A 27,487-nucleotide genomic window follows, 5' to 3' on the forward strand; every position below is an offset into this window, starting at 1 on the left:
TGCAGTCACTGTTTTCCCCATCAGACTTGGGGGGGGGGGGGGGCTCTTGACACCCTCTTCTTATAGATGACTTCAGGCACCCAGCAGTGCCAAATTATCCTTCTGAAGTCATGCTTAATAAGAGTTTGTGAGAATAAGTTTAAATGTGTTGCACAGATATGTCAAGAGGCTCATCGGTTTCTAGAAGCTTGTGCCCCGAAAAGAATTTGCATGATCCCAAAGATCATACTTTTCAAGTGCATGAACTCACTAATGTTGAATCAATGCTGGCTCATGGTGACCCTAGAGGACAGAGTCGAACTGTCCCTGTGGGTTTCTGAGACTGTAACTCTTTTTTAATATTAAAATATAGTTTTATTATCATAGTTTTCACATATCATACAATTTAATCATTCAGACATATTAAGAATCATCACCACAATCAATTTGTGAAGTTTCTTCTCATACTCCTTGTTAGCTTCCCATTCCCTCCCACCCTCCCCTGCCATACTCGTATCCGGTTACTGTCTCTAACTCTTTACAGAAGCAGACAGCCTCATCTTTCTCCCATGGAGTGGCTGGGGGCTTTGAACTGCCAACCTTGTGATTAACACCCCAATGCTTAGCCCACTGTGCCACCAGAGCATCTTTTAAAAATATATATGCTTTTTAAAATAGAAAACCATGCCTGTCAGCTCAACCTTGGTATCACAGTTCTGAGGCCATGCTGCATTAGATCATGCAAATGTAAATCGGGGAGCTGGGAAGGAGAACCCTCTGATGAATAATGAGCGAAGCCATCCCACCACAATGAAGAGGGAAGCTTGTCTTCAGGGTCTAGTAACTTCCTTCGATTTGCCTTATGGTCCCCAAGGCACCTTCCGCCCCCCTACTTACTGTCTTCTCAAGGGACCGCCGCTCTCCCTTATCCTTCCTCTGCTATTTCTAACGTATCTTCTTCAAGAACGACATATTCTCTTGTCCATTCTCGAAAGGCCCGATTGTATAATCCCATGTGTTCATGCCAAGATTTGAATAGCATGTTACCGCCAACTGGTCTTTAACTTTGGATGATATTTGCAGTCTAACTTGGGCCCCCATAACCCCAAAGCTAATTGGGCTTGGAAACCAACATTCTCTCCCACATGTTGCACCCTGCCCGCCTCCCGGGCCTCAGTACCAAACACGATGACTTGGAGGTGAATGTCTTATGCTTTGCTGTGTGGCTCCATGTCCCCACAGCTGACCACCCTTGCAACGTCTCTGCGCTGACTGACCATCAAGTCCGTGTTCCAGAATCAAAGGGCTTTGGTCCAGGGGTCTGCAGGCACCGCATTCTGATACCTCTTTGTGTATTCATTCAACTGGCGAAGCGCATGCAAAACGGGCAAATACACAGGCCTCTGAGCCTGAGCAGGATTCCTCTCCAGTGCTTGTTGCCTGCCAACCGAAGTGCTGGACAGCTGGGAGTATTTATAACACAGGGTAAGAGTAGGTGGGTGTAGGGGTGGGATGTCTGGCAATTCTTGAGAAGATTCAGGCATTTAAAATCCAGTGTGCCTAAAAATTTAAGACTGGAGGAGATGAATGAGCAGGGCGAAAAATTAATAGGCATTACGCTAAAAGCCTGACTTCCGTCCTGCCTTGACTGTCTCATCCAACAGGTTTCTTAGAAATTTCTAGAATACGTAAGCCCCCTGCTGGGAACCGCCCAAGGCCTGGCGACTCTCCTCGCCCCTCCTCCCAAACCGCCCACACCGCGCCGCCCGTGCGTCTTCTGGGTCAGAACGCGTTTCGCCATCCCCGGGGCAGCACCCCCAGACCCGCGAACCCTCCGCTCGCGCTCCGGGGGAGCCGCGCCCGCGCGCCCGTGCGCGCAGCCGGCTGCGGGGCCGCGCCGCGCCGCGCTGATTCGCTGCCGGGGAGACTGCGGCGCCCGCCCCTCCCTCGGCGCGCAGCCTGGTGCAGCCTCAGTCCGCCTGCAGCCGCGCGGCCACCGCGAGCGAGCCCCGCGCAGGACCGCCCGAGTGCCCCGAGGAAGGCTCCCTGAGCCCGCAGGATGCAGGCCACGGCCGATTCCACCAAGATGGACTGTGTGTGGAGCAACTGGAGGAGTCAGGGTATTCGCTTTCTTTCAGTACTGCATGCCCGCGGCGCACGGAACCGGCACCGCACTCGGCCATTGTGCAGCATGTCACCTGTGGGACCTTTGCATGCTTGAGACCCAAGGGCTTTCCATGGGGGGGAGTAAACCGCGTTTTGCAAAATCAAAATGGATGGTGTTGGCAGTATTTTCATTTTTTCCATTCCCCCCCTCGCCCCCGTTATCCCCCACTCCCACCTCCTTTGTTTTCTGGTTACCCTGCTAGTATTTTAAATAAGGCGGTTGGTGTCTCTCCCAGAGCTCTTTAGGGGTCCGTTGGTCGTTCCACACTTGTTTCATCTCTTCTCATCCTGGAGTTCAATGCTCCCATAGGGTTCATGCAGCCTGTGCATGCATTTATGTCTTGATAGAGCCATTAACCGAAAGGGCCCCCGAGCATCCTTTTAAGCGGGACACACCCATTTCAGTGTTGTTATTTGTGGTCACACAAAGGAGAGCGGAGAGGCAGGCTGGCTCTTGAAATGCTGAAAATCTGATGGCGTAGCCACCTATAAGGATGGATCATTTTGAAATATTTCAGTTTTGTTTGGGTCTGTCATCGAGGTAACCTGTAACACCTGTTTATTAATAAGGAGTCTTTGTAGAACAAGTGGAGGGGAATGAAAAACAAACCAACAGTGCGGCCTGCCCTCTGGTTCGCAGATGGATTTTGCCACAGTCCGTATCCACACTGGGTGTGGCCACCTCCAGCCTCGCTGGGTTTGCTCTTCAGCCATTTTTATTCCGCCTTATCCCTCACACCTCCCTCTCTCCTTTGTTACATTCGGATGCTCTCCCTCACCTACCTCGTTAGAGATGAGGAGGAGAAGGGGCTAATTTGATAGAATGAATTGTGTGGGGGAAACTTGAGTGTACGATGAAGTGTCAATATTGAACACGTTTGGATCTGAAGAAGATGCCTTCGTGGGAACCTGCAGAGTCTTGCAGCATCCCTCGAGGGACCGAGGTTACCCTGGAGCAGCTGCTGAGACGTTTAAAACCCGGGCCATCTTCCCCTTGTGATTTTCTTTTCTTTTTTTCACAAAGACACGAGGCTACCTTTTCTTCAGCGCCCCTGAGAACATTGGTTGGGGGAAAGGGATTAGGCAAAGAGAAAGTCAACATCAGTCTAGGGAGGGGGTGGGAGGGTTCCTAGGCGGTTTGGGTGACTGTGGCACAAATGCAATTATCTAGTTCAAATGGGGGGGGGGGGCGCTTTTGGAAAGCAACTGTTCAGAGTAAATCGATGGACCCAGTAAACATAAAAGCCAGGAAATCAATATATGGCAACGGAGAGGCATGGTTTTAAAAAACCATGTTAACTACGTGGAATACCAGCCCCAACCCAAACCAGTGCCACGCAGTGGTTGCCGAGAGAACAGAACTGCCCCCTAGGCTTTGCACGGCTGTATGTCTTCACAGAGTGGACTGCATGCCACCTTCTTCTACGGAGCTGCTGGTGGGGTGGAACTGCTGACATTTGGGTTTTCATTCGTGCACCTTAACCTCTGAGCCACCATGGCTTCTCTACCAGATGTAGTAATATATCTTTATTACAAAAGGCAACTGGGTAAAAATCCTTGTGACCTTTCCTTCTTGTTAGATGTTTAGACGCACCCTGTTTATTTGAGACACAGCCTAGAGAAACAGCTACGGCATGGTGTCACATCAGGAGCTGTTGGACAGAAAACAGGCTCGTACACGGTCAGCATGGCGGACCTCCGTCCTCTCCAAAGTAGCCATTCAAGGGTGGCTTTTTTCTCCTTACTGTATTTGTATGTGGTAAAGGAGAGTGCCACCAGGCAAACACAATTTTATGTGCCTCAGCTGACCTTCTCATGGGCAATTAAAACAAACAAAACAATTTACAAACGTTTGTCATAAAAAACACAAAATGACATAATTTGTCCTTTGAGGACAATCGTTTTCCTTGTCAATATACAACTACTTGTGAAGATTAATTTGATACTGTTGACATTTGGTGACCTTTGATAGTCGTCAGTCCCATTGATTTATCTTTGTCAGATAGAACAAAGCCATTACTTTGGAAATTAACCAATAATGAGGTGGGCGGGTTTATATGCACAACAGAAATGATAAGTGAAGTATTCCCCTTTTCCACCCCAATGGGAGAACTCTTCATTTGAATAAATCTTCATTAAGTTGTGTGTTTGTTTGTAGCTGTTGTTTAGTATTTTTGACTTATCTTCTTCACTTCTATTTCCTGTACCCTTAAAAAGCAGGATTTCTTCATTAGAATCCCCTGGAGTATGGTATATACTTGCATACAGTAAGATATAGTATTAAAGACTATAAAGGATGCCTGGGCCCCACCTTAGAGATTCTGATTTGATTGGGCCAACATTCCTCAAGCCAATGTAATTATTTTCCAGAATGGCAAACGCTGCTGTGTATTCATTCTCAATGAGTCCCTTCCATAGACCATCAGAGCAGAGGTCCAGTACACAAATGATGGAATGGCGGGGGCGGGGTGAGGGGGTGGCGCTGATTTTAGGAGCAGCTGTGATACTGCAAGTCAGTGTAGTATCCTCTATAATGTGTTCTGAAGTTGAAGCAAGATGAACGCTTGGCTTGGAAGGGAATAAAAAGTATGCACTTTGGGTTTCCTCCATATTATTCTTATATTCTGTGGAGAAACTGCATCAGACTGAATACTTCATGGAGACTTTACTGGAACAAATTACAGTGTGTCATAAAGACTGTGATGCACATGCACAAGGAACCTTAAATTTATTTTATTAACATAAAGTGCTATATGGTTTATCACAATTTGTTATTTCAGTCCTGAACAAGAATGTTTAAAGAAAGGGCAGCTAAAGTCCAACCTTAGGCTATATTGTACAAGTGCTACTTCTTGTGATTAAAGGGGGAAAAATCAGCCAAAGAGATTTTCTGACAACTGCTATCAAGTCCATTCTAGCTGACAGGTCCCTGTATAGAGTTTCCAAGGATGTAAATCTTCATGGGACTAGATAATCCGATCATTATTCTGTTGGGCACTGGTGGGTCTGAACTGCCAGCCTTGGGGCATGGCAGTCTAACACTTAGTCCACAGTGCCACTAGGGCTCCTTAAGCTCTTTCCTACAATTTTGAAATGAAATGAGAATTTAACATTAATGCCATGAGACACCTAACCCTTTGCCATCTGTCTGTTTTACCTTCCTGGGACCCTACATAGGCTTTAAATCAGTATGGGAGAAGACAGCTTCAACTTTCTCTAAGGAGCAGCTGATGAGTTTGAACCACTTACCTTATAGTTAGCAGTTCAATACCTAGCCCTCAGTGCCACTTCTCAGTGCTATAGAGTCAATTCTGACTCATAACAATCATGTAAGAGAGAGTAGAACTGCCCCTGCAGGTTTCTAAGACTATAAATCTTTATGGGAGTAGAAAGCCTCATCTTACTCCCACAGAGCCGTTATCAGCCTAGTACATAACCTTGACACCACCAGGGGTCAGATAACAACCCTACTAATCTTTATTGAGCACTTGCTGTGTATTCTCCTTGTATCATTGCATTTTATCATCACAGATTCCATGAAGTATATGTTTTATCATTATCTGAAATTTATAGATGAAGAGCTGATGTTTTCTCCAAGACACACAGCTAGTAAGTGACAGAGGCTGGATTCTGGCCCAAGCTGTCTGATCCCAGAACCCCTCACTTTTCATTGTTTTCCCATCTGCCTCAGAGACAGAACGTTTTTCTTCATTGACTTTTCTAAAAGTATGAACAAGCTAGATGATGCTGGTGATGGTGTGGGCTTAATAACTCATCATGCTGAAAGAGATTGTGTTTTGCCTAAAACCTCTCATTCGAGCCTTTCCATTTACTGGATATTATGAGACTCAAAGAGCTCAACCGACTCCCCCAGGTTTAATGTAAGTGGCAAATTTAGTAGTAAAATGTGTCCTTCTTGACTTAAAATCTAGAACTTTTCCTAGTTCAACACTAATTTGAATTACAAAATCACACTTTCATTTAGAGAGAATGGTTTCACATAGGCTAGCCCTTTATAGAATGTGGAAAGCAAAATTTAGCAGCACGGCAACTCTCTTGATAAGTATGTATCAATTTTGTCATGTCATGATCACCCTCAAGTCCATCGTCTTAATTCTTCCATACATATCTATGTGCCAGGCAGTATCCTGAATTCTTGTTTCATGTAATATCTTACTCAAACATCCAATGAGATCATTGTTGCTTTCATTTTGTAGATGAGGAAACAGGTTTAAGACTGAGAAGGTCAGGGATTTGCTATAGAATGTATCTGGACCCTGAATGCAGTGCAGTCTGATCTCTACTTTAGGCTTTCCCCCACCCTCCTTCTGGTAAAAATATACAGAGTCATATACTAATTTCTAATCATTCAACAATTTCTGCTCACACACCTCAGGGATACTGATTACATGCTTCAAGTTAGGCCGTTGTTCTTGTTATCCGTTTCCAACTGTTCCATTAACTTTAACTCATTAATCCCTAAGTGTCTCATCAAACTTTTTAGGTTGCTATTGCCTATGGGATCTCTCCCACAGATAATTCTTTAAATTGAACATAATGCTCATGGACAACATTCTTTACTAATTAAACTAACCTGTGGTTTGGTTCAAAGAAGACTTCAGGGGACAGATTTAGTGTAAAGTTTAAAAGTTATCTCAGGATAGTAATTTCAGTGGTTGAACCAGTGCCAGAAAATCTGGATTCCATTCAGAATTCAAAATTCTACTCCTTATTCGAGCCCACCCCTCACCCCCGATCAGAATTCTGTAGAATCTTTGATCAAAATGATCAGTAATGTTGGCCGGATACCATCCAGTTCATCTGGTTTCATGACAAAGGAGACAGTGATTCATGGAGGTAATAGACACACTGTGCACTGAAGCCAACACTTTTAACTACTATTCTAAATCCAAAAGGTACCAAGAGGGAAACCAGGTTTGACTGCATAGAACCATTCATCCTCATCATTCAGTTTATGATATACTATGTTTTCCCCCAGGTTTTATTGTACTCGGCCAGTTCACTTGGTAGGACCCTGGGTTGATACCTATCATATATTTTGGGTTACTAATCAGGTCCCTCTTCAATGTGTTAGAACTTCCCCATGCGAAACAGTGACAGAATTTAAAATGTTGCCCAGAGAATAGCCCTATAAGCAGTCTCCTGCCCCCTTTTTATAAACTCACCTAACAACTCGGTAAGGAAACATTTCTTCAGGGTAGCCCATCCTGATAGTAGTGGTTTGAAGCATTTATCAAATAGCCAATCATCCCAGAGCACATAGAAGAAAGGTCTACTTTAGCCACAGTAATGGAAATATTTGTCTTTTGAAAATGGCATTAGGTGGAAGTAATTTTATATAGACATAAAAGCAGACTAATACATCCTTTTATTGAAATTTATTAAAATACAAAGAAATACTTGTCTTTTGAAAATGACATTAGGTGGAAATAATTTTATATAGACATAAAAGCAGACTAATACATCCTTTTATTAAAATCAGTCTTTGCCTATATGCACGATAGCACTAAACTATTATATAAATGTTACATTTACAAATTCCATCTCCACAGATTCTTAAAAGATAAAGTGAGAAAACTGATTTAGCTGGAGGATTTTTTAAATGAAAGAACATTCTTCTTATGCCAATAATGTACTGAATATAGGTAGTCAATTACTCAATTGGGAAAAAATAGAGGGTCTCCTTTTACCACACGTTAGGATCATTTTCAAGAAATCTTTATCCAAGTAATATCTCCAAGTTTTGAGAGACAATGTGACTCAATTATTTTTCCTAAGCATGGCACATGGACATTGTGAAAATTTCAATTTATGCAAGCAAAGGTTCAAAATAACACCTCCGTGCAACCAACGTGCTGCCACCCAGGGTTGAGCAGTGTTAATATTTGATAAATATGGTACCGTTTCCTTAGCCAATAGAAAATAAAGCTGGCAGAGTAGGTCAGCCATGAAAATAATTTTTATAAAACAAGATTATATTTAAAATCTTCTCAGCCGATTTTGAGAGAAGTAAAGGAAGCTAAAATGAAAACTGAAAGGATTGCTTGCTTCCAGGTACGTGTTTCTGTACTACCTGAGCGACCTCAGTGCTATTGTGTTCTACGACTAATTAGAAGATAAAGATGGACATTTTTGCCTCTTAACTTTTTTTTAAAAGAAAGATTCACCATGGATGGATAAGAAAAGTTGACCCAAAAGGTTGCTCTAAACCCATATCTTCAAACCTAGTGCTAAAACTAGTGCCACTTTCATTTCCATAAGCCAATTGAGAACCAGAAAGGAAAAGAGGCTTGACTTGATCGTTCAATGCAAATTAAATCCTATGTCAATATTCCAGAGAGAAAGTCATTTGCTGCAGTCCAAATATTTTTGGTGTGGAGATATACATGTTTTATTTTACATTTGAATGTGCTCCAGAGCTGTATTTGCAAGTAGACGAAGTATAGCACCTAACACTCAAAGTAGAAATAATGTTTTATATCATGGCGAGGACTCCCAAGGCAGTTGTAAATGCCTGTTTAGTTCACCTGGAAAAGAACTGTGAGACACCTTACATAAATGCACTCTGGGTCTCAGGAGAACCAAGAAGGGAAAGGAAGAGGGGCAGAGTAGAAGTCTTGCGCCTTATGTCTATAGGCCTGCACAAATTTGGAGCAAAGAAAGGTGGTCTTTGGCCTCCTTCCACCTCTCCTGTGTCATACCTAGACACCATGTAGTACTTTCACTTCTTGGTTTCTGAGTATTAGCATCTCTGTCATTCCCCAAGGTCCATATTATATAAATCTAAACAGGTTTATCCTCACAAAGCATGTGCTCCAGGATAAAAAAACACCCAAACATCTGGTCAACAGGCCCATGGTTTCAGGTAATGAAACAATTATACCCTTTGACCTGGATCAATGCCTGGCATATCACCATGGCCAATGAATATCTTTTGAGTGGATCAATGAAGAAGGTGGACCTGCTATCAACTCTGTCTTGGAGGGATTTCTAAATTAGGGAGAACCTACAGCTGCATTAGTTGGGCATGCCCAGTGTTGTTGGAGCTTAACTTTCATTAATTTCATTCTCACTTCATTTTAAGAAACTGGTATTTTAAAAATCATGCTATTAGAGGATACTATTTTAGGTGTATCAATTATGTCATCCACTAGTAGCTGCAGGGTATTCAGAAAGTTTATTAAAAATTCATGAATTTGAAAGATGGTGGAGCACCCACTAACATCTTATATGTAAATACAACATAAGTATAGCATGTAAACTAACTATAATTATGCACCCTGACCTTCATTATTATACAAAAACCTTAAATGTAATTTACTTATATTCCATCTGAGTCCAGAAAAGGTTTCAGGTGGCATCATATTTAAGTAGTGCTACTTTTTAAAAAGGCAAATAGAAAAGAACAATAATGTGAACAATACTTAAAGAATCACTGAAATCATATGCTGTCCACTTTTATTTACTTTTTTAGCAAGCTTCTAGTAATTGGTGAGGAGCCTTGGTGTTACAGCGGGTTGAGTTGGACCCCTAACCTTGGTTAGTAGTCGAGGTAACAGTCTGCTTAGCAGGCCCATTGGAATCACCTCGATGGCAGTGAAATTTTGGAATAATTGATTACAATAAATGACTTCCTTGTCAAAATTTCTAGAGGACTAGAAAAACATTGCATTTAAGCAGTGTTGCAAAAGCTAGCTTCTTGGATTGATACTTCCTGGTGCAAACAAAATATCACCACAGAAGGTTGGCAAGAATAGATAGTAATAGCTTTTCCTTTTTCATCTTTCCATATTTATCATAAAACAGGGACACCATAATGAAAGTCAAAACCAATGACAAACAGATTGTTATAAGATTTGTAGGAGCCCCCAGTAAAATGATTAATAATAATACATGAAAAAACAATGGCAATAATAGAGCCATCCAAACCCACAGCCCTTGAGGAGAGTGTAGTCCTAAGCCAGTGCCAGGCAAGCCACCGTGTGTTGTCACTGAGGGTTGGGACACATAGGGGAGACCACCAAAGCCCCGTCCATTTATCCAGTTGCTGTGATTCCCTGGTCTCTTATTTCAGAGCCTTTCACAAAATAGTTTTGGTTTTTAGCCACATACCTTTGATATGTATCACTGGCAAGCAATCCAGTAATATCCATGTCCTACTAACTCAGCATAGTGAATCCATCCTCAGCTGTTTAGCTCTCGTCCGGACATTCTCCCTTAGGAGGATACTGGAAGACGAAAGGGCTTTCTGTACTTTACTGTGGACCTGAAGACAAAACCGCAGCCATTGCCTGGAAGTTCATGCTGATCCATAGCACCCAGTAACACAGCGCAACTGCCCCAAGGGTTTCCAAGACTCCCAGTCTTCATGGGAGCAGACCACCCCAGCTTCCTCCCACCAAGGAGGCTGCTAGGTGTGGACCCCAACCTTTTGGTCAGCAGCTGAACGCTCAGCCATTGCCATTGCACCACCAGGGTGCCTCACCTGTAGACTTCGTGGAGTAATTTGTTGCATATCTTTTTTATGATTTATTTTATTTATTATGATATCTTTTTAATATGTGTTCTAAGGAAACTTTATTCAAATGCTTGCTTTTTTTTCTGAATTGAGTACTATAAAGCTTCCCACGCAGGTTTTCACCACTGTAAGCAGAATTAAAATATGAAAAGCTGTCATTTGCATCACCTCCCACAACTCCCATGGGCTCACCAGAGTTTCTGGCCATTTGCCCGTGTTCTGACCACAAGTAGCCACTGCTATTCCCTCGCCCCTGGGTTCCCAGCTGCCCTTCTCAGCCTGGCATTATCTCTTCAACGTATAATCAATGTGAAAAAGGCCCAATGAGATACGGTGCATTCGTTTTTGAACTAAGTCTTTGAAGCCCAGTATCTACTTTCCATGGAACAGAGGATCAGCATGTTTCAGGAGCCACATGCGGCTCACACTCTGGTCTTCCTTCAGTAGCTCAGGACCCAGTTCTTTCTACTCCCGTCAGTTCTTGCCCTTAACCTTCTTAGTGTCCAGAAGGCTTCATGGCTCCTTTTCAGACAAGATTTGAGTTAATATACCTCTTTTGTTGTTCCCTCTTCTGTTCTCAAATCATACTTGTTGCCGCAGGCACCATTCCCCAGATGCTTCCATATGTCTCCTCTTCCCTCACCTCTGAGAAGGAAGGGCTACTTCTGCCCTTTCCCACCTTCTGCAAGGTTTTCTTTCATCAGATATCTCTTTAGAGAACCATCCCTCCCTCTCTCTCCACTAATGTTCCCAGGTTTTGCCCACCTAATGGGTTACTAGTTGCTTTTATTCCCCAAACGATAACTAAACTTACTTAACATCGTTGTTCTAACTTGGAGCAATGCTGGTGGCATAGTGGGTTACTTATTGGGCTGCTCATGGCAAGGCCAGCAGTTGGGACCCGCGGTGAGGCTCCACTGGAGAGAGCTGAGGCTTTTGCTCTCACCAAGATCTATGGAAACCCAAAGAGGCAGTTCTACTCTGTCCTCTATCTAGGGTCACTATGAATCCAAGCAAACTCCATGGCAGTGGGTTTTGTTTTATCACACGGAACTAACTTCCCACCAGATGCCCGACCCCTATAACATGCCTTCCATCCCCATTCCTCCCAAAACTGCCCTCTCCAGTTATGAAGGGTCTTCCAGCCTCAAAATCCAATGGTCCTCTCTCATTTTCATTTCCCTTGGTCTGTCTACATCGTCCGACACGGTGGCTGGCCCCTTTCTTCTAGCGTTTCCTTGTGTTGAAGTACTCTGACCTACACTATTTGTGATTCCCTTTCTACCACTCACAATGCTCATTTTATAGCCTCACATACTCCTTCGGCCCTTAAAATATGTTCCTTAGCTTCCATCCCAATGGAGTTAGAGTCTGTTCTCGTGGCTTACATAATATTTCCATTGAGAGAATATAAATATAAATATTGAATTTCAATGCCACAGATCAAATTACCTCCTCTAAATATTCATCTGAGTACCATTGTATCTGATGTTGTTGCTCATTAATGCGAGGCTGCTCTGGCAAAGTCTAAAAAGGAAATTTAACTTCCCAGTGTAAAAAAAAAAAAATCTTAAAACAAGTAAGTACCCATAATAGTCTCTTCCGTGATTCTTATTCCATCTCTGCCCCAGGCTGTGTCAAAGTGCCCTCTTTCAGATGGCATTGTGCCCGCTTCTGTAGGTTTAAAACATGTGACAGCTTTTCCCCAAACCAGTTCACCTGCAGCTTCCCTATTTCTGTCTGTGATACTCATCACTCATTCACCAGGTTTGAAATGTTGCTCTTACCCTTAATTAGCTTTTACTTCCTTCTCTCACAGCGAGTTAGTCACCATCCATGACAACTAATCACGGTATTCCCCTTTCATTCCTCCAGCATCTTAACAAGTTGTCCATCACATTCATAAGCCATCCTAACCCACTGCTGCCCAGTCAAGCCCAGCTCAAAGCCACCCTGTAGAACAGAGTAGAACTGCCCATAGGGTTTCCAAAACTGTCATCTATGCGGAAGAAGAATGATACATTGTTCTCCCTCAGCCGGTGAGGCTGAACTCACAACCTTTGGGTTAGTTGTTGAGTGCTTGCCTATTGAAGGCCCAGGACTCCTTCCAGAGGGCTTCAAAACGTAAAATGCTCATGGAAATGTCCATTATTTAAATTTTATTTTTCCATGAACTTTTGAAGCTCCTCGTAAATCCCCCCCTTTTTTCCCTTATCAATTCCAGTACTATCCAATTAATGTTGGCCACCTCCAACAACAAAAAATATGTTGGCATTGATTCAACTTAAAAAAAAAAAGAATGGCCAGTCTTCCAAACTTTTAAATTCCTTAAAAGTAGGGGGGAAAGTTAGCCCTTCATTCCTGTGTCTACCAGAGATAATAGCTGATCCATAACTTCTTACGATTATACAACTAATTTTCCCTTAACACAAAATGTTTCACTTTATATATCTAATTCCAAAATCACATTTATATAGAGTGTAGCATCTATATATATAAATATATATAATATTAAATAAATATAATAAACATTATATTTAGGTAGCCCCTAAATAATGCTTCATGTAATTAATGTGTGTGTGTAACAAAAAGAGATGCAACCATTTTGTTTGGAGGAAGCATCAAATTTAGAATTTGATCTTGCTGCTCTGTTAACTGAGCCCTGGGGGCCTGTAGCTACTCATTGAGCTGCTGATCTCGGTCAGTAGCTCGAAACCAGGCTTTCTACTCCCATAAAGAGTTACGATCTTGGAAAAGTACCAGGGCAGTTCTCTCCTGTCTATAGGGTCGCTATAAGCGACTCCATGGCCATGAGTTTGTTTAGTTTTGGTTTGGCTCCTATTAACTAGTCAGAATGCAAGTTTCCTAACTGTTAGCGTCCTCATTTGTTCTATCTAAAGGCGTTTACTGTAAGATTTTAAAAAGGTAATGTATGAAAGTCTTTGACTATTTCCAAATCTGCTCACATAGATTGTTACAATGTTACCAGAATCAACATCCTACTGTTTTAGGATATTGATCCTTTCTTTGGGCTCCGCAACCTCACCAGATGATGCAAAGATATGCTGTGCACGGTTCCTTAGTGAAAGTTCTCCTGTCTAGATTTTCTTCAGGGAAAGCCTCGCCTTACTGCCTACCTACCACCTGTGGATGAATAGCAGATTAGAGATTCCGATGGCTGACCTGGAGGGCATAATATTTTCCCAAGGGTCAAGTAGTTTGTTAAGTGGGCAGCCACTTGAAATGAACACATTACTATGCCTTCTTTGCCTTGCACCTTCTTATTCAGAATGGATATGCGCTTGCCTTCCCTAGCATCAAATACTCCCCCTTTCAGCACAGTCATGCTGGCCTGTAATACATTTGCTTTCAGTGTGTCTGCCCAGTACGTTTGTGGGTGTCATAAAACAAAACAAAACAGGGCTTATTTTTTTAATGATTTGTGTGTTCAAAAAAAATCTTTTACCACTTATTTATTTTTATATCCCTGGCACCCAGGGGTCCCTATAGAATCGAAAATTGCCTTGACAGTACCGAACAGCAGCAATGCGTCCTGAATAAGTGAGTGGAGATGGACAAGGTCCAGCTGCGGAGTGATGGCGCCTAGGCTTCTTTTTATTCCGCTCTTTCCCTCCCCCTGTGCAAAGCAGAAAAATGGCCAGTCAGGCATCTGCAGAGATCCCTTGGCCTTTCTGTCATCCACGCATGGGGCCCCAAGGGTTGCTTACTGTTCTGTCTTCAAAAGATCTTTGCTTAAAGAGGCTCATATTTTCTGAGTCCTGATGGCACAAGGAGCTCTGATGGCACAGGGGTTATGTGCTGGGCTGCTACTCACCAGGTCGGCAGTTAGAAACCACCAGCTGCTCCTCAGGAGAAAGATGAGACTTTCTACCCACACAGAGGCCAGTACGGACTGGAAGACAGTGAATGTGGTTTTTGCCCTTTTGGTTTGGTTCTTAACAAATTCTCTAAAAAGAAAAATCATCCAGTGAACTCATTCCAATTTTATTGTTAACGAGAAGCCACTCTTTATTGCGCCATCTCATTGTGGGATGTTGGCATTAAATAAAGATGAGGAATTCCTTGAAGATGAATAGGCTTGTTCCAAAAGAAGGAATTCCTAATGGAGAATAATGTCGATCCGTGTGGCTGGCGGTGGGTTGCCGCTGGGAGAGGAAGGAGGCTTTAGGGCAACCAGGCCTTTCCTCGGCCTGGAACCTACTTAGAGGACCAGTCCTAGTCAAAGAGGAAAACCTCTTGGTTACACCCCACTCTGTGCTCGCGATCCTCTCCTCTGCTCCCTTCCCGCCTCACAGAAGTGTTGGGGGGAAAGGGAACACGTCTCTGGCCAACGAAATGATGGCCTAGTGGAGTCTGTCAGCATTAATGTCATTGATGGGGCAGGCTGGGGCCAGGGATGGGCAGAGACGGTGGAGAGAACGCGTGGCCATGCTCATAAGACTCTCCATCTTCAGGTTGCTGGGCACATCCTCAGTCTATTAGACCAGAACCTGAGCCGCCCCAAGGCAAGTTGGCATAAGAAGGGGTCAATTCTCTGCAGCTTTCCTTTTGTCACCTTGATGATCTCAGGGTTGTCACCTGGCTGTGTGGTTTTTCATTCACGGAGGAGCTCAGGTGGAGTGGGGCACAGATGAGGCTGCTCAACATAAGGGCAGCAGTTTGAAACCATCAGTTGCCCTGGGGGAGAAAGATGAGGCTTTCTGCTCCCCTGAAGATTTATAATCTTGGCAACCTGCAGGTGCAGTTCTGCTCTGCCCTGGGGGGTCCTCCTGAGTCAGATTCGACTTGATGGCCGTGAGCTCGGTTCATTCAGCTAGTCGCACACCCATATATGGTGGGAGCAGCGCCCATGCCCCGTCAGCTTGATCCCCTCGGTTGAGTTTCACATCTCTTCCTCTTCCTGAAAATTGATCAGCAAAATGTTCTTTGAAAGCCGTTTGCCTAATCGAAGAAGGGTTTGCATACATTCTTCAGCAAGGCTTTTGCTCTTTTTTCATATCCGGATGATGGGGATATTCTAAATTTTTCCATTTTAGGGTCCCCTTGAAGCGCCATGACTTTATTCTTTTGAATTCTAGTTTCTGAGTGGCATGACGGAGGTGAGGCCGATCATAAAGTTTGCCCTCCATCCAGACTTTTGAATCACAGGATGCTGGCAAACAATCAGGTTGAACCAAATGGCCTGATCCGAAAGTCATCCTCAGAGTTCCTTCCGGGCACAGTGATTAGCCCTTCGGTTTTCTTCTCATCTTGGCTGGTACTGCCCCTTGGTCCAAGGACCTTTGGGCACGTGCTGGTTACTAGTGGGCTGCAAACCATAAGGCCTGCGGTTGGAAACCACCTCTCTCTACAGGAGCCGAAGAGGGTTTCCACTCCCCCCAAAAGCCTTGGAAACCCACAGGAGCAGTTCTGCTCTGTCCTATAGGGTCACTCGGTGAGTCGGCATCAGCTCAATGGCAGTGAGTTGGTTCGGTTTGGTTTGGGGTTGGTGTCTTGGTCGTGATGCCTTTGGCATTGACCAGGGTCTCCGGGGCCACCCGTCCCTTTCCATTGCTGAAGCCCCTTCTCAGCAGCGGGGCATTTGTGTCCCTGGCGTTGCCACCAGCGGGCTACCCCGGAAACCAGAATGCCCCCCTGAAAACGAGACGCGCCACTTGGCGGGGTCCTCTGCATTTCCAGTGCGCGGCACAGCGCGGGTCGCGGTGGGACGGGTGCAGCGCCTAGGGGCGCACCCGGAGAGATGACAGCGTTTTCTTGTCTGTGAATGCCCTCGGGGTGGGAAAGACTCTTCCAACCCCAAACGAGATGCCAGGGCGTGTCGTCGCAGCCCTGCTCACCACGTGTAGGAACTGAGCGCCCAGTGAGAACCTGTAGCTTGAGGAAGGCGCCCCGCTGCGGCCTGGTGGCGCCCCGGGCTGAGCTGGGTCCCTGTCGCCTCTCCGCCCCGCAGCGATCGACCTGCTGTACTGGCGCGACATCAAGCAGACGGGGATCGTGTTCGGGAGCTTCCTGCTGCTGCTCTTCTCGCTGACCCAGTTCAGCGTCGTCAGCGTCGTGGCCTACCTGGCCCTCGCCGCGCTCTCCGCCACCATCAGTTTCCGCATCTACAAGTCGGTCCTACAAGCCGTGCAGAAGACCGACGAGGGCCACCCTTTCAAGTGAGTGGCCCGCTTCCCCAGCCCTGCACCCTCGGGTGAATTTCCGGTGGGGGGAGGTTGGGGGAAGGAGTCCCCAGTATCCCTATTCTAATGCCGATTGCTTGTCTGGATGTTAATGTTTCAAATACCGCTACAACGAATGGAATTCATCCTCCATTCTAGATGGTCAACGTTTTATCATTGAAACTTTGGTTCGCCACCTTCCTAATGCGGTGACCCTTTCATACAGTTCCTCATGTTGTGGGGACCCCCCAACCATAAAATTATTTCCGTTGCTACTTCATCACTGCAATTTTGCTACTGTGATGAATTGGGCGACCCCTGTGAAAGGATCGCTCGACAATCCCCCACCCCCAAGGGGTTTTGACCCACGGGTTGAGAACCGCTGAATTTTAAAGTGTTTCATCCTCAACTCTGAAGAAGGAAGAGCAGGTGTGAGAACACCTTTTCACAGGTGGGGAAAGCATGGCTTCCGATAACTGAAGCCACTTGCCACGTTCACGTGGTCAGGGAAGATCACAGAGCCAGGACATGGGGTGTTTTGATTGATATGCCCTCTCTGGGTCCTAGAGGGCCGCACCTCAAGAGTGCAAGGTTTGGGGACAGCCTCCTAGTGTGCCCTCCTCAGCATTTTCACAGTGAAGAAATGTGATGGTGAACAAAGAGGAGGCGGAAAGATCTAAGAAGGCAATGGACTAGGAGAATTCATAAAATGTGGGCGAGGGTACTGATGGCATTGCTGCCTTAACTCCATGTAACCCGGGGTACTTGGGGCACTCTCTGCCAGTGTCACCCCTTGTCTTGTGTTGGCCTCACAGTTTAGGCTCAAATGCTGGTGTGTGTCCTCACTGCCTCTAGCCAAGGGAGAGTTCTGAGCCCCCTAAAACAGACGGAAGTGATGCTGTAGAATCACTTTGGGCCAGCTTCAGTCCCTCACTCACAATCCCTCAGAGTCCTACCTGTCCCCCTCTTCACCTCACGAGTCAGCTGGATCAAGTCTTAGCAACGTCAGACTCCTGCAAAGGGAAAAAGACACCTATTTATGGGAACAAGGGCTGTGGACCAGACTTCCTCCCAAGTTTCTGGTTCCTGGACTGAAGGTAGAAGACAATCATAGTCTGGGCATCCTTGACCTTGGGATGGATTTAACCTTCTAATTTACTGTTTAATGGACCTTCTGGGCTACAGCTTGGCTACACAAGTTCCCGTCTCCACACATGAGAAGAGCTGCAGGAGTGGAATATCATCTCTCCCAGAGGCCAGAGTCTGCCCTCTGCTACTTACATCTCTGCTTTTAGTCATTTAAGCAAGACCTGTTTCTCACATGTTCTTGGTCCCCGAGCCCATTATGTTAAATGGGAGAGCTTATTTCTCATGGGGCTCATATCTCCAAGTATCCAGGTACAGGAACAAGGCTCTAACAATTAGTCTGCAGTTAGTTCAAATGTCTTATCTTCCTTATAGAGAAAAATTTGAAATTTAAAACTTTCCTTTGACGCAGTCATTTTGATCAGATTGAAAGGAATATCTGACTCGGAGTACATTTTGAATCAAAACATGCCATCTACATAGATCAGCCTTTTTCTATTCTATTAAAGGGGAGGGAACCCAAATCAATTAAACACGAACTCCCTAAACATAGACCAGACTCTGCATGACCTATTTCACCCCAGTTTACAGAGTGAGGTAAGCACTGGGAGGACGGTAAGGATGTCTTCGAGGTAGACATCACCGTGTGTAAAAGAGTAGAGAGAGGGTCCTGAAAGAAGGGGGGAAGGAAAGATAAAGAGGAGAATGGACATATGTGGGTGAACATGGGACGGGATGATGCTGAGCTAGACTGACTTGAAGATATTTAGAGAGCCTGGTTTATTCACTCAAAGGTTAAAAGTAATCCTTTGGACAAAAGTTTAAAGACATGTAATTACTAAATAGAACCAATGAGAGCACTTTAACATGTTCCAGATAATTGGAGTTTTCTGTGCTCTTTAAATGGAAACTATAAGTAAATTCCAGAATCTGAGCATGACTCTTCAAGGTTTAATGAGCAACAAGAACTGGCAGTGAGGGTTTTCAGATATTTCACTTATTTAAAAGATTCCTCTGCAGGCAACCCAGAAAAGTGGCACCTTTTCCATTCTTAGGGGACCAGGGAAGTATGCAGAATTCAGCAAATTGGCTAAATGAGCTGCCTTTTCTATGGCCCTAGCGGGTTTCACACTGTGAAATGATCACTCCCACTGGATTTGTCAGCTCACCGCAGAGCTGGTTTTGGTACAGTCACAATGCCCCAGTAAGAGCCATGATCCTGTGTTCCCAATGAAAGGCGGTGGGGCGGAGCCCTTTGTCCCACGTGGCTGTATACATGCCTCCAGCCTCCAAGTGAGAGAAGAGAAGGACAGCGTAGGGGGTTATGGCACCTGGCGCAGCCGGCTGCTCTGTGACTCCTCCTCGGGTCCTCTGGGCGCGGGTGTGTTGACAGGACCTACCTGGAGCTAGAGATCACCCTTTCTCAGGAGCAGATTCAGAAGTACACGGACTGCCTGCAGTTCTACGTGAACAACATGCTGAAAGAGCTCAGGAGGCTCTTCCTCGTCCAGGACCTGGTGGATTCCTTAAAAGTAGGATTGCTTACCCCATTCATTCACTTGACAGCCTTGATTTTATGTTTCCCAGCAGTGGCGTATCTGATTAGCCACCTAGGAATGAAGAGAAGAAAGTAAGTGCTAATCAGGTTCCAGCGTTAGAAACCCTTCAGCTTTGTGGCATGCTGGGGATCATTTAATTCCTTCCTTTTACAGACAACCGAGCTCCATGACTCAAGAGAGTTTAAGACACGTGTCCCAGGTTGCCCAGTGAGCTACTGAAAGAGCTACCTTATTTCCCCCAAAATAAGCCAGTGTCTTATATTAATTTTTGCTCCCAAAGACATGCTAGGTCTTATTTTCAGGGGATGTCTTATTATTTTATGAAGAAGAATATAGTACACATTTATTGTTTATTGTTTTATTAAAAGAGACCGCACACTTCTTGTGCTCTGGCTGCGCTGCGGCCAACAGTGAGCTGCACGGTGGCGCCTACCACTACAATCCAGAGTCCAGAGTTACGGTAGCTTTGGGGGGCCTTATTTTCAGGAAGGTCTTATTTTGGGGGAGATACCTTATATTTCAGCGAGAGGCAAAACTAAGTAGGTCTTATTTTCGGGGGATGCCTTACTTTCGGGGAAACAGGGTAGGATCAAACATGGCTCACAGAGCCTCTCTAGTGCTGCATTTTTATACCACACCAGGTTGTCTCTTCTTACCATTTTTAATTCCTTGGGAGGATCTGATACCAAGGGCTCAAGTAGAAAGAACATGTTTTGAAAATGATGATGTCAACAAATGTACAAATGTACTTGACACAGTGGATGGATGGGTGGATTGTGATAAGAGCTGTACAAGCCTCCAATAAAATGATTTTAAAAATTGAAAAAAATTTCCTTCAGCAATTAAAACAATTAATTTTAAAATTAAAATATAGTTTGGGGGATACAAAACAAAAATGTGGAAGGATCTTGTTGGTTTGTTTCCCTGAAAGAATCTCTGAGTTCTGCTAAAATACAAGAACTCCAAGCGTCCCCAAACTGCTTCCACGCAGAGGGTGAACGATCTGCAGGGCTAAGGAGTCACAGCTCTAGTACTCAGCAGCTCCGGGGCACTGATATTTTATTCCTAGTGCTTGTGTGACTTCAGAGGGCTTCTCTGGGTAAGCTCTCATCTCCTTCTGACTGACATGTCAAAGGAAAGTCAGTCGATCATGATTCGGCAGGGCCAGGAACAGGGTAGGGAAAGCAGCCCCCACAAGGTTGTTGGGAGTTTTCGGTGCCCTCCGAGCACTTTGTGCACACCGGGGCAGGACTCTCGGACACAGGAGCTGCCTGTTAAGAGAACCAAAAATGCCACTGCCATTGAGTCGATCCCGACTCACAGTAACCCTATGAAGGGTTTCCAAGGCTTGTAAATCTTGATGGAAGCCCTTAGCTTCGCCTTTCTCCCATAGAGCAACTCCCTGCTTTCCCGGCAGCATCAGGGCTCCCTGAAAGGCAGAGAGACAAGTAAAGAAGGTGGTCTTGTCCCGTAGGGCTTTATTGGAATATGCCAAGTAATATTAACAAGAGATACGAAGGAAATTATACTTACTTGCCCTAATACTTTTAAGGTAACATTTCTATTAGTGTTTGTAGTGTAAAAATCATGGACTAGATCCAGGGTTGATAAACCTTTTTTATAAAGGGCCAGATAAAAAATGTCTTCACGTTTGTGAACCATAGTCCTTGTCACAACTACTTAACTTTGCCATTCTAACCTGAAAGAGGAGCCAAAGGCAAGCAGTAAATGAAAGAAAGACCATGTTGGGTCCCAATAAAACTTTATCAGTACTGAACATTGAGTTTCATATTTTTGCCCATCTCAGCATATTCTTCTTGGTTTTCTTTTTTTTTTTTTTTTGCCACTCTAAAATGTAAAAACGATTTTTATTTTTATTTATTTATTTTGTTTGTTTGTTTGTTTTTAATCATTTTATTGGGGGCTTGTACAACTCATCACAATCCATACATACATCCATGTGTCAAGCACCTTTGTTGCCATCATTCTCAAAACATTTGCTTTCTGCTTGAACCCTTGGTATCAGCTCATTTTCCCCCCACACTAACAGGACAGGACCATTGTTTGCTGACCCCTAAACTAGGTTATTTCATTTGGTCTCTCAAATTACCTAACAGATTCACAGGTGCCAGGAAACCTGGGGGATGGAGCCTCTTTGGGATGATTCTCAATGAGCTTAAAATGCTTTATTGCCTTATTGGTGTGTTCTGCCTCCAAATTCAATCATAAGAGTCCATTAGAATTGACTTTTGAAGGCGCTGCAGTTTCAGGGCTCTGATAATGCTTTCCTTCTCTAGTTTGCAGTGCTGATGTGGCTCCTGACGTACGTGGGCGCTCTCTTCAATGGCCTGACCCTGCTGCTCATGGGTAAACGCCAACAGGAAGGAGCCTCTCCTGTCTTGTTTCACACACACCGTCAATACAATGCTTCCGAGGCTGGTAGCTTTCGGCTGGTTTGGTAGATCCCAGGCACAAATGCCACAGCTATCCCTGAGGATAGATCACTTCCCTTCTCATCACAGTTCCATTACAGAGAATAATACTAATGAATTTATTATTCTGAAACTTTTTTGCTTTTGTTCAACCATAGATGGTTCTAGTTGGCTTCTAATAGATACTCATTTATGATGACAGCTATAGATAGAGATTAATTTTCATTTTGGAGAGCGTGTTATTTAAGGACTGTGAAATAATATCCACACAAAGCTTAGTTTCATTTAATTTTCTTGTGAACTAGCCTGTGATTTTTCCCCCTAGAATGATGATAATTATAACTAATGCTAGAGTAGATGTTATATTACAACTACATAAAATATGCACATAAACTTGTTCTTATTGATACCTCTCCGAATTGTAATACTGTGTTTATTTTTCATCCTAGCTGTGGTTTCAATGTTTACTCTACCTGTAGTGTATGTTAAACACCAGGTAAGTGCCATGTGATGTCAAATGTTCATGTTAAATTTGGGCCCGGTGGCCTTTGGATGTGCTCATGATTTCTTTCTCTTTGCAGGCACAGATTGACCAATATCTGGGACTTGTGAGGAATCACATAAATGCGATTGTGGCAAAGTAAGTTATATAGTGTAATTCATAAACCCAAATCCAAACCCACTGCCATCAAGTCGATTCTGTCTCGTAGCAATCTTATCTCAGGTAACAGAGGCTTTTAAACGTCGTTGGAGCCGGCAGCCTCATTTTTCTCTCAAGGAGCAGTTGGTGGGTTTGAAGCACTAATCTTTAGGTTAATGGTCCAATGCTTACCTGATGGCACCAATTTAAACAGAAGGGATTATTTTAGGCAGGCATTTGGGTGGATTGGGTGTAGGGGTAATAAAACAGTAGCAAAATAATAGATTGACCTCACTTAAATTATGTAGTCATTCTCTTTCCAATTATACTATATCAGAAAATAAGTATAATTTTAAAACTTTCAATTAACAAAATATTCTGTGAATTATTTCCAGTATCATAGTGAATGGTTTTAGTAAAGATATTAATGTTTCCTTGGGGACTGGCTCATGTCCAAGAACAAGATTGGCTGGTAGGAAGAGGGAGGCTTGATTTGGAAAAATGAAATTTATCTGCAAGAATGTAACTGAAATTAAAACAATTAAGTTAACAAACACCAATTCTTTAAGCAATGCATAGTATACTATTTTTAAACCTTTAAAATGATGTTCTAAAAGCTTGAAATGTTTTAAGTATCTATAAAAGTTTTATTACCTAAATATTTTTAAGTTGCATCATTGTACCCCAACAAGTATCAGACAACGATATGGCCTACTATGCAAGGCATGACAAATTGAAGAGGGACAGCATCACATTTATTGTCAAAAAGAACACTTCAAGATCAATCTTGAAATACAACATTGTCAGTGATAGGCTGATACTTGATGAAATTAGAGATTTTTACCAACTTCTGCACGCTGAAATTGATCAGGCATGGAATCAAGTTGCATTGATAAATACTGGTATTACTGGTGACTGGAATGTGAATGTTAAAAACAAAAAAGAAGGATCATTGGAAAATATGCCTCAGTGATAGGAATTATGTGAGAGATTACATGATAGAATATTGCAAAGCCTATGACTTACCGTGGCAGTTCCACAATCTCCTGTCAACTTGCAAAAGGGTGGCGTCTAGCCTGTCAATCAGCCATAACCAATGAGACCTCTGTTGTGGGCATGGCCTTCTCCTGCGGATTCTGGGAATTCTTGTATTCCCCCCTGGAGGCAGTAGAGTCACTCTGCTTCATATTCCTGATGACAAGACACATGTGCTACGCTACAGCCCTCGAGCTGGAGACCCATGCCAGCACTGAGATCCACCATTGGATCCACAAGACTTTACACCCACTAGCCTGTGATCTTCCTGCATTCGGCATCATTGCATGGGTTGCATGAGTCTGAAGAGGACTTTATAGATTGGTATCGGACATATGGGCTAATATCGGACATATAGACTTGATCTAGATTGGGCTGGGATGTTTTCTCAATATACAATTGCTCTTTTATATAAAGCTCTTTCTTTTCTTCTTTCTTTTTCTGTTTAAAATCATTTTATTGGGGTCTCGTACAACTCTTATCACAATCCATACATACATACCTTGTGTCAAGCACATTTGTACATTTGTTGCCATCATTATTTTCAAAACACTTTCTTTCTACTTGAACCCTTGGTATCAACTCCTCATTTTCCCCCTTCCTCCCCACCCACCTTCCCTCATGATAATTTATAAATTATTATTATTTTGTCATGTCTTACACTATCCAGTGTCTCCCCCTACCCACTTTTCTGTTGTCCATCCCCCAGGGAGGGGGTTATATGTAGATCCTTGTGATCGGTTACCCCCTTTCACCCCACCTTTCCATTCCCCTCATGGTATCACTACTCTCATTATAGGTCCTGAGGGGTTCATCTGTCCTGGATTCCCTGTGTTTCCAATTCTTATCTGTACCAGTGTCTAGCCAGATTTGTAAGGTAGAATTGGGATCATGATAGTGCAAGAGGGAGGAAACATTAAAGAACTAGAGGAGAGTTGTATGTTTCATCATTGCTATTCTGCACCCTGACTGGCTTGTCTCCTCCCCGAGACCCTTCTGTAAGGGGATTTTTAGTTGCCTACAGATGGGATTTGGGTCTCCACTCTGCACTCCCCCTCATTCACAATGATAGGATTTTTTGTTCTTTGATGCATGATACCTGATCCTATCGACACCTCATGATCACACAGGCTGGTATCTTCAAGCCTTTAAGACCCCAGATACTATATCTTTTGATAGCTGGGCACCATCAGCTTTCTTCACCACATTTGCTTAGGCACCCGCTTTGTCTTCAGCGATCGTGTCGGGAAGGTGAGCATCATGGAATGCCAGTTTAATAGAACAAAGTGTTCTTGAATTGAGGGAGTACTTGAGTAGAGGCCCAATGTACATCTACTACCTTAATACTAACCCTATAAATATAGGCACCTAGATCTACTTCCCCAGCCTCATATATAAATATATTTACATATGTACATGCCTTTATTTAGACCTCTATAAATGCCCTTTGCCTCCTAGTCCTTTCCTCTATTTCCTTTTACTTTTCTCTTGTCCCACCATCATGCTCAGTCTTCATTCGGGTTTTAGTAATTCTTCTCAGTTACATTGCCCTTGATCAAGCCCTACCAGGCCTCCTACACCCTCCTCACCATGGATTTTGGATCACTTGTTGTTCCCATGAAACTCTTTCTTAATACAGTGTCTTTGAGTTTGTTTCTCTAGTCAACCGAGACTTACACATTGATTACTTGGAAATAACTTTTTTCCCCAACAACATAAATGGTGGCTGTGCAGGTCCATGAGAGCCAAAGTACAACCCTGGATATACCCCATTTGAATTTAGAGACTGTCTCAAGAATACATTCGGCTCATTGAACACTAATGACTGAGGACCAGACTCGTAGGATGACATCAAGGGTGTCATACACAAAGAAAGAAAAAGGTCTTGAAAGCACACATCCACATAACACACACACATGTCAGAACAGACTCCAAAACTTGCTCTTGAATGTAGAATCTCTGAAGCAGATGGAAGAACTGATGAAGTGAAAGAGCTGAACAGAAGATTTCAAACAGTGGTCCAATGTCGTGTTCAAAGACCTGGAGGGAGGAAACGGAAAGGGAAGGTCATCCTTAGCATTCTTCAAGCTGGAACAATTAAAGGAAAAAAACCACGTCTCCAATTTCAGTATTGAAGGACTCTGTCAACAAAATACTGAATGACAGAGGAAGCATCAAATGAAAATGGAAGGAATACACAGAGGCACCTTACCCAGAAGAACTAGTCAGTGTTTAACCCTGTCAGGAGTTTGCATATGAATAAGATGTCCACACTGCACTGCAGGCACTGTTGAAAACAAGGCTCCAGGAATTCACAGGGTGCCATCTGAGATGTTTTAACAAATGTATGCAGCAAACAACCCTGTTTAGGCCGATGTCCTAACATAATTAATAAGAATAGTGCCTTTGTTCTCATTGAGAAGCAGCTCAGTTTGTTTAATTGATGGTCATCCTAACTATGCCACAGGGAGCCCTGATAGCATAGTGAATTAGGTATTGGGCTGCTAGCCACAAGGTCAGCGGTTTAAAATCACCAGCTGCCCTTGGAAGCAAATTGAGACTTTGTAGCCCCAGGCAGAGTTACAGTCTTGGAAAGCCTCAGGGCAGCTCTCCTCTGTCCTATGGGGTCCCTGTAAATTGGAATTGCCTCCATGGTGGTGAGCTTGGTTTCTGTTTTTAATTAAAAAGTCGTCGCTTCTGTGACCCTGAAAGAAGTCATCAGGCTTCTCTAAAAAGTCTTCATCTGAAAAAACGGGACTTTCAGAAAGCAGTCATTCCTGCTATTCTGTATCATGCTTTATTCTTGCTACTGTATGGCAAAGGTGTACTGACACCCATACATAGAGACTGCAAGGCCTTCTGAAGTACTAAGCTGCTTGGTTCCACAGCAGATAATGAGCACTTAAAATGCTTGCTAAGATTGCCTTAATTACTATCTTTTGATATTCTGTCTTCTCAGGATTCAGGCTAAAATCCCGGGCGCAAAAAGGCACACCGAGTAAACGGATATCCCCTGGGCTCTGGACGCTAAGAGGAATGTCTGCAGCAGTGACAGCGCTGTTTCACTTGGTACTGCACATTAATTGTCCCTCTCCGCTCCCCCACCCCCCAGTACCATCATTTTAGAGACAAACTGTAAAACAGCTGTTTTTAGGCTGTTTCTGTGCCCTTAGGATATTTGAGTCATTTGTGTCAAGCACTAAAGTATAGAGACAAGTGTATTAGATGTGGTTTTTATTTTGTGTTGCTTAAAAAAAAAAGGTGCATGATGGTGAGAGCCCAAGACCCCCCCTCCTCCTTTGGTGTTCTTCTCCTTCTCTGCGATGCTTCTGTAGCTTCTAACGTTCCCTGTGCTAGGCTTTTCCTGAGTGCATTGATGCAATAGTGGAAATTGCTTCTATGTCTCTGGGTTGCTGGTTGGATTACTCTTTAATAACAATATATATAGACTTGTAGGCTGATGTTCTAGTGTTTTTCCAACACACACGGTGTAAAAGTAAAAACCATCGCCCGTACTCATGGTTATCAGTTTTGTATAACTTAAATAAAGAATGAAATCAATTAACAAACCACAAACAGACACACAGTACTTCTGTCGTATGGGAGCGACAGGCTGGCTGACATGTATGGTGACTGAAAGCGTGCCAGCACGTTAACTTTATTACGATGTGTATTACTTTCTCTGTAGTTCCTAATGGACTAAATCATGGACTCTGGATATTTGCACTTATGTACTTGATACTGAATGCATAAATAAATGTCACTAAATGTACAAAGTTCTCCCTCCGTGTGCTTTCACAAGAAAATGCAAACGCTCCAAGAAGCTCATGCCGCTCCAGGGAGGTTGACACCAGTGCTCACTCCCCTCT

The 27,487-nt window shown here is 43.7% G+C and overlaps 1 protein-coding gene across 1 annotated transcript; it reads left to right on the plus strand.

Moving 5' to 3' along the window:
• Nucleotides 1-1,960: 1,960 nt before the first annotated feature.
• Nucleotides 1,961-27,390, plus strand: RTN1 (reticulon 1). The gene is made up of 7 exons (XM_004698624.2): nt 1,961-2,099; nt 16,656-16,863; nt 19,346-19,484; nt 21,809-21,878; nt 22,393-22,439; nt 22,525-22,583; nt 26,578-27,390. The coding sequence occupies exons 1-7, from the start codon at nt 2,039-2,041 to the stop codon at nt 26,618-26,620; spliced, it is 627 nt and encodes a 208-aa protein (XP_004698681.1). The 5' UTR covers nt 1,961-2,038; the 3' UTR covers nt 26,621-27,390.
• The last annotated feature ends 97 nt before the right edge of the window (nt 27,391-27,487 follow it).

This window comes from Echinops telfairi, unplaced genomic scaffold, assembly GCF_000313985.2.
Source record: "Echinops telfairi isolate 266 unplaced genomic scaffold, ASM31398v2 ScPeMD7_18;HRSCAF=68, whole genome shotgun sequence".
In the NCBI taxonomy this organism is placed as follows: domain Eukaryota; kingdom Metazoa; phylum Chordata; class Mammalia; order Afrosoricida; family Tenrecidae; genus Echinops; species Echinops telfairi.

Coding starts and splice junctions, on each gene's coding strand:
- RTN1 (XM_004698624.2), top strand. CDS start 2,039: ATGCAGGCCACGGCCGATTCCACCAAGATGGACTGTGTGTGGAGCAAC. Junction 2,100..16,655: donor GAGCAACTGGAGGAGTCAGG/GTATTCGCTTTC, acceptor TCCGCCCCGCAG/CGATCGACCTGCTGTACTGG. Junction 21,879..22,392: donor CCTGACCCTGCTGCTCATGG/GTAAACGCCAAC, acceptor TTTTCATCCTAG/CTGTGGTTTCAATGTTTACT.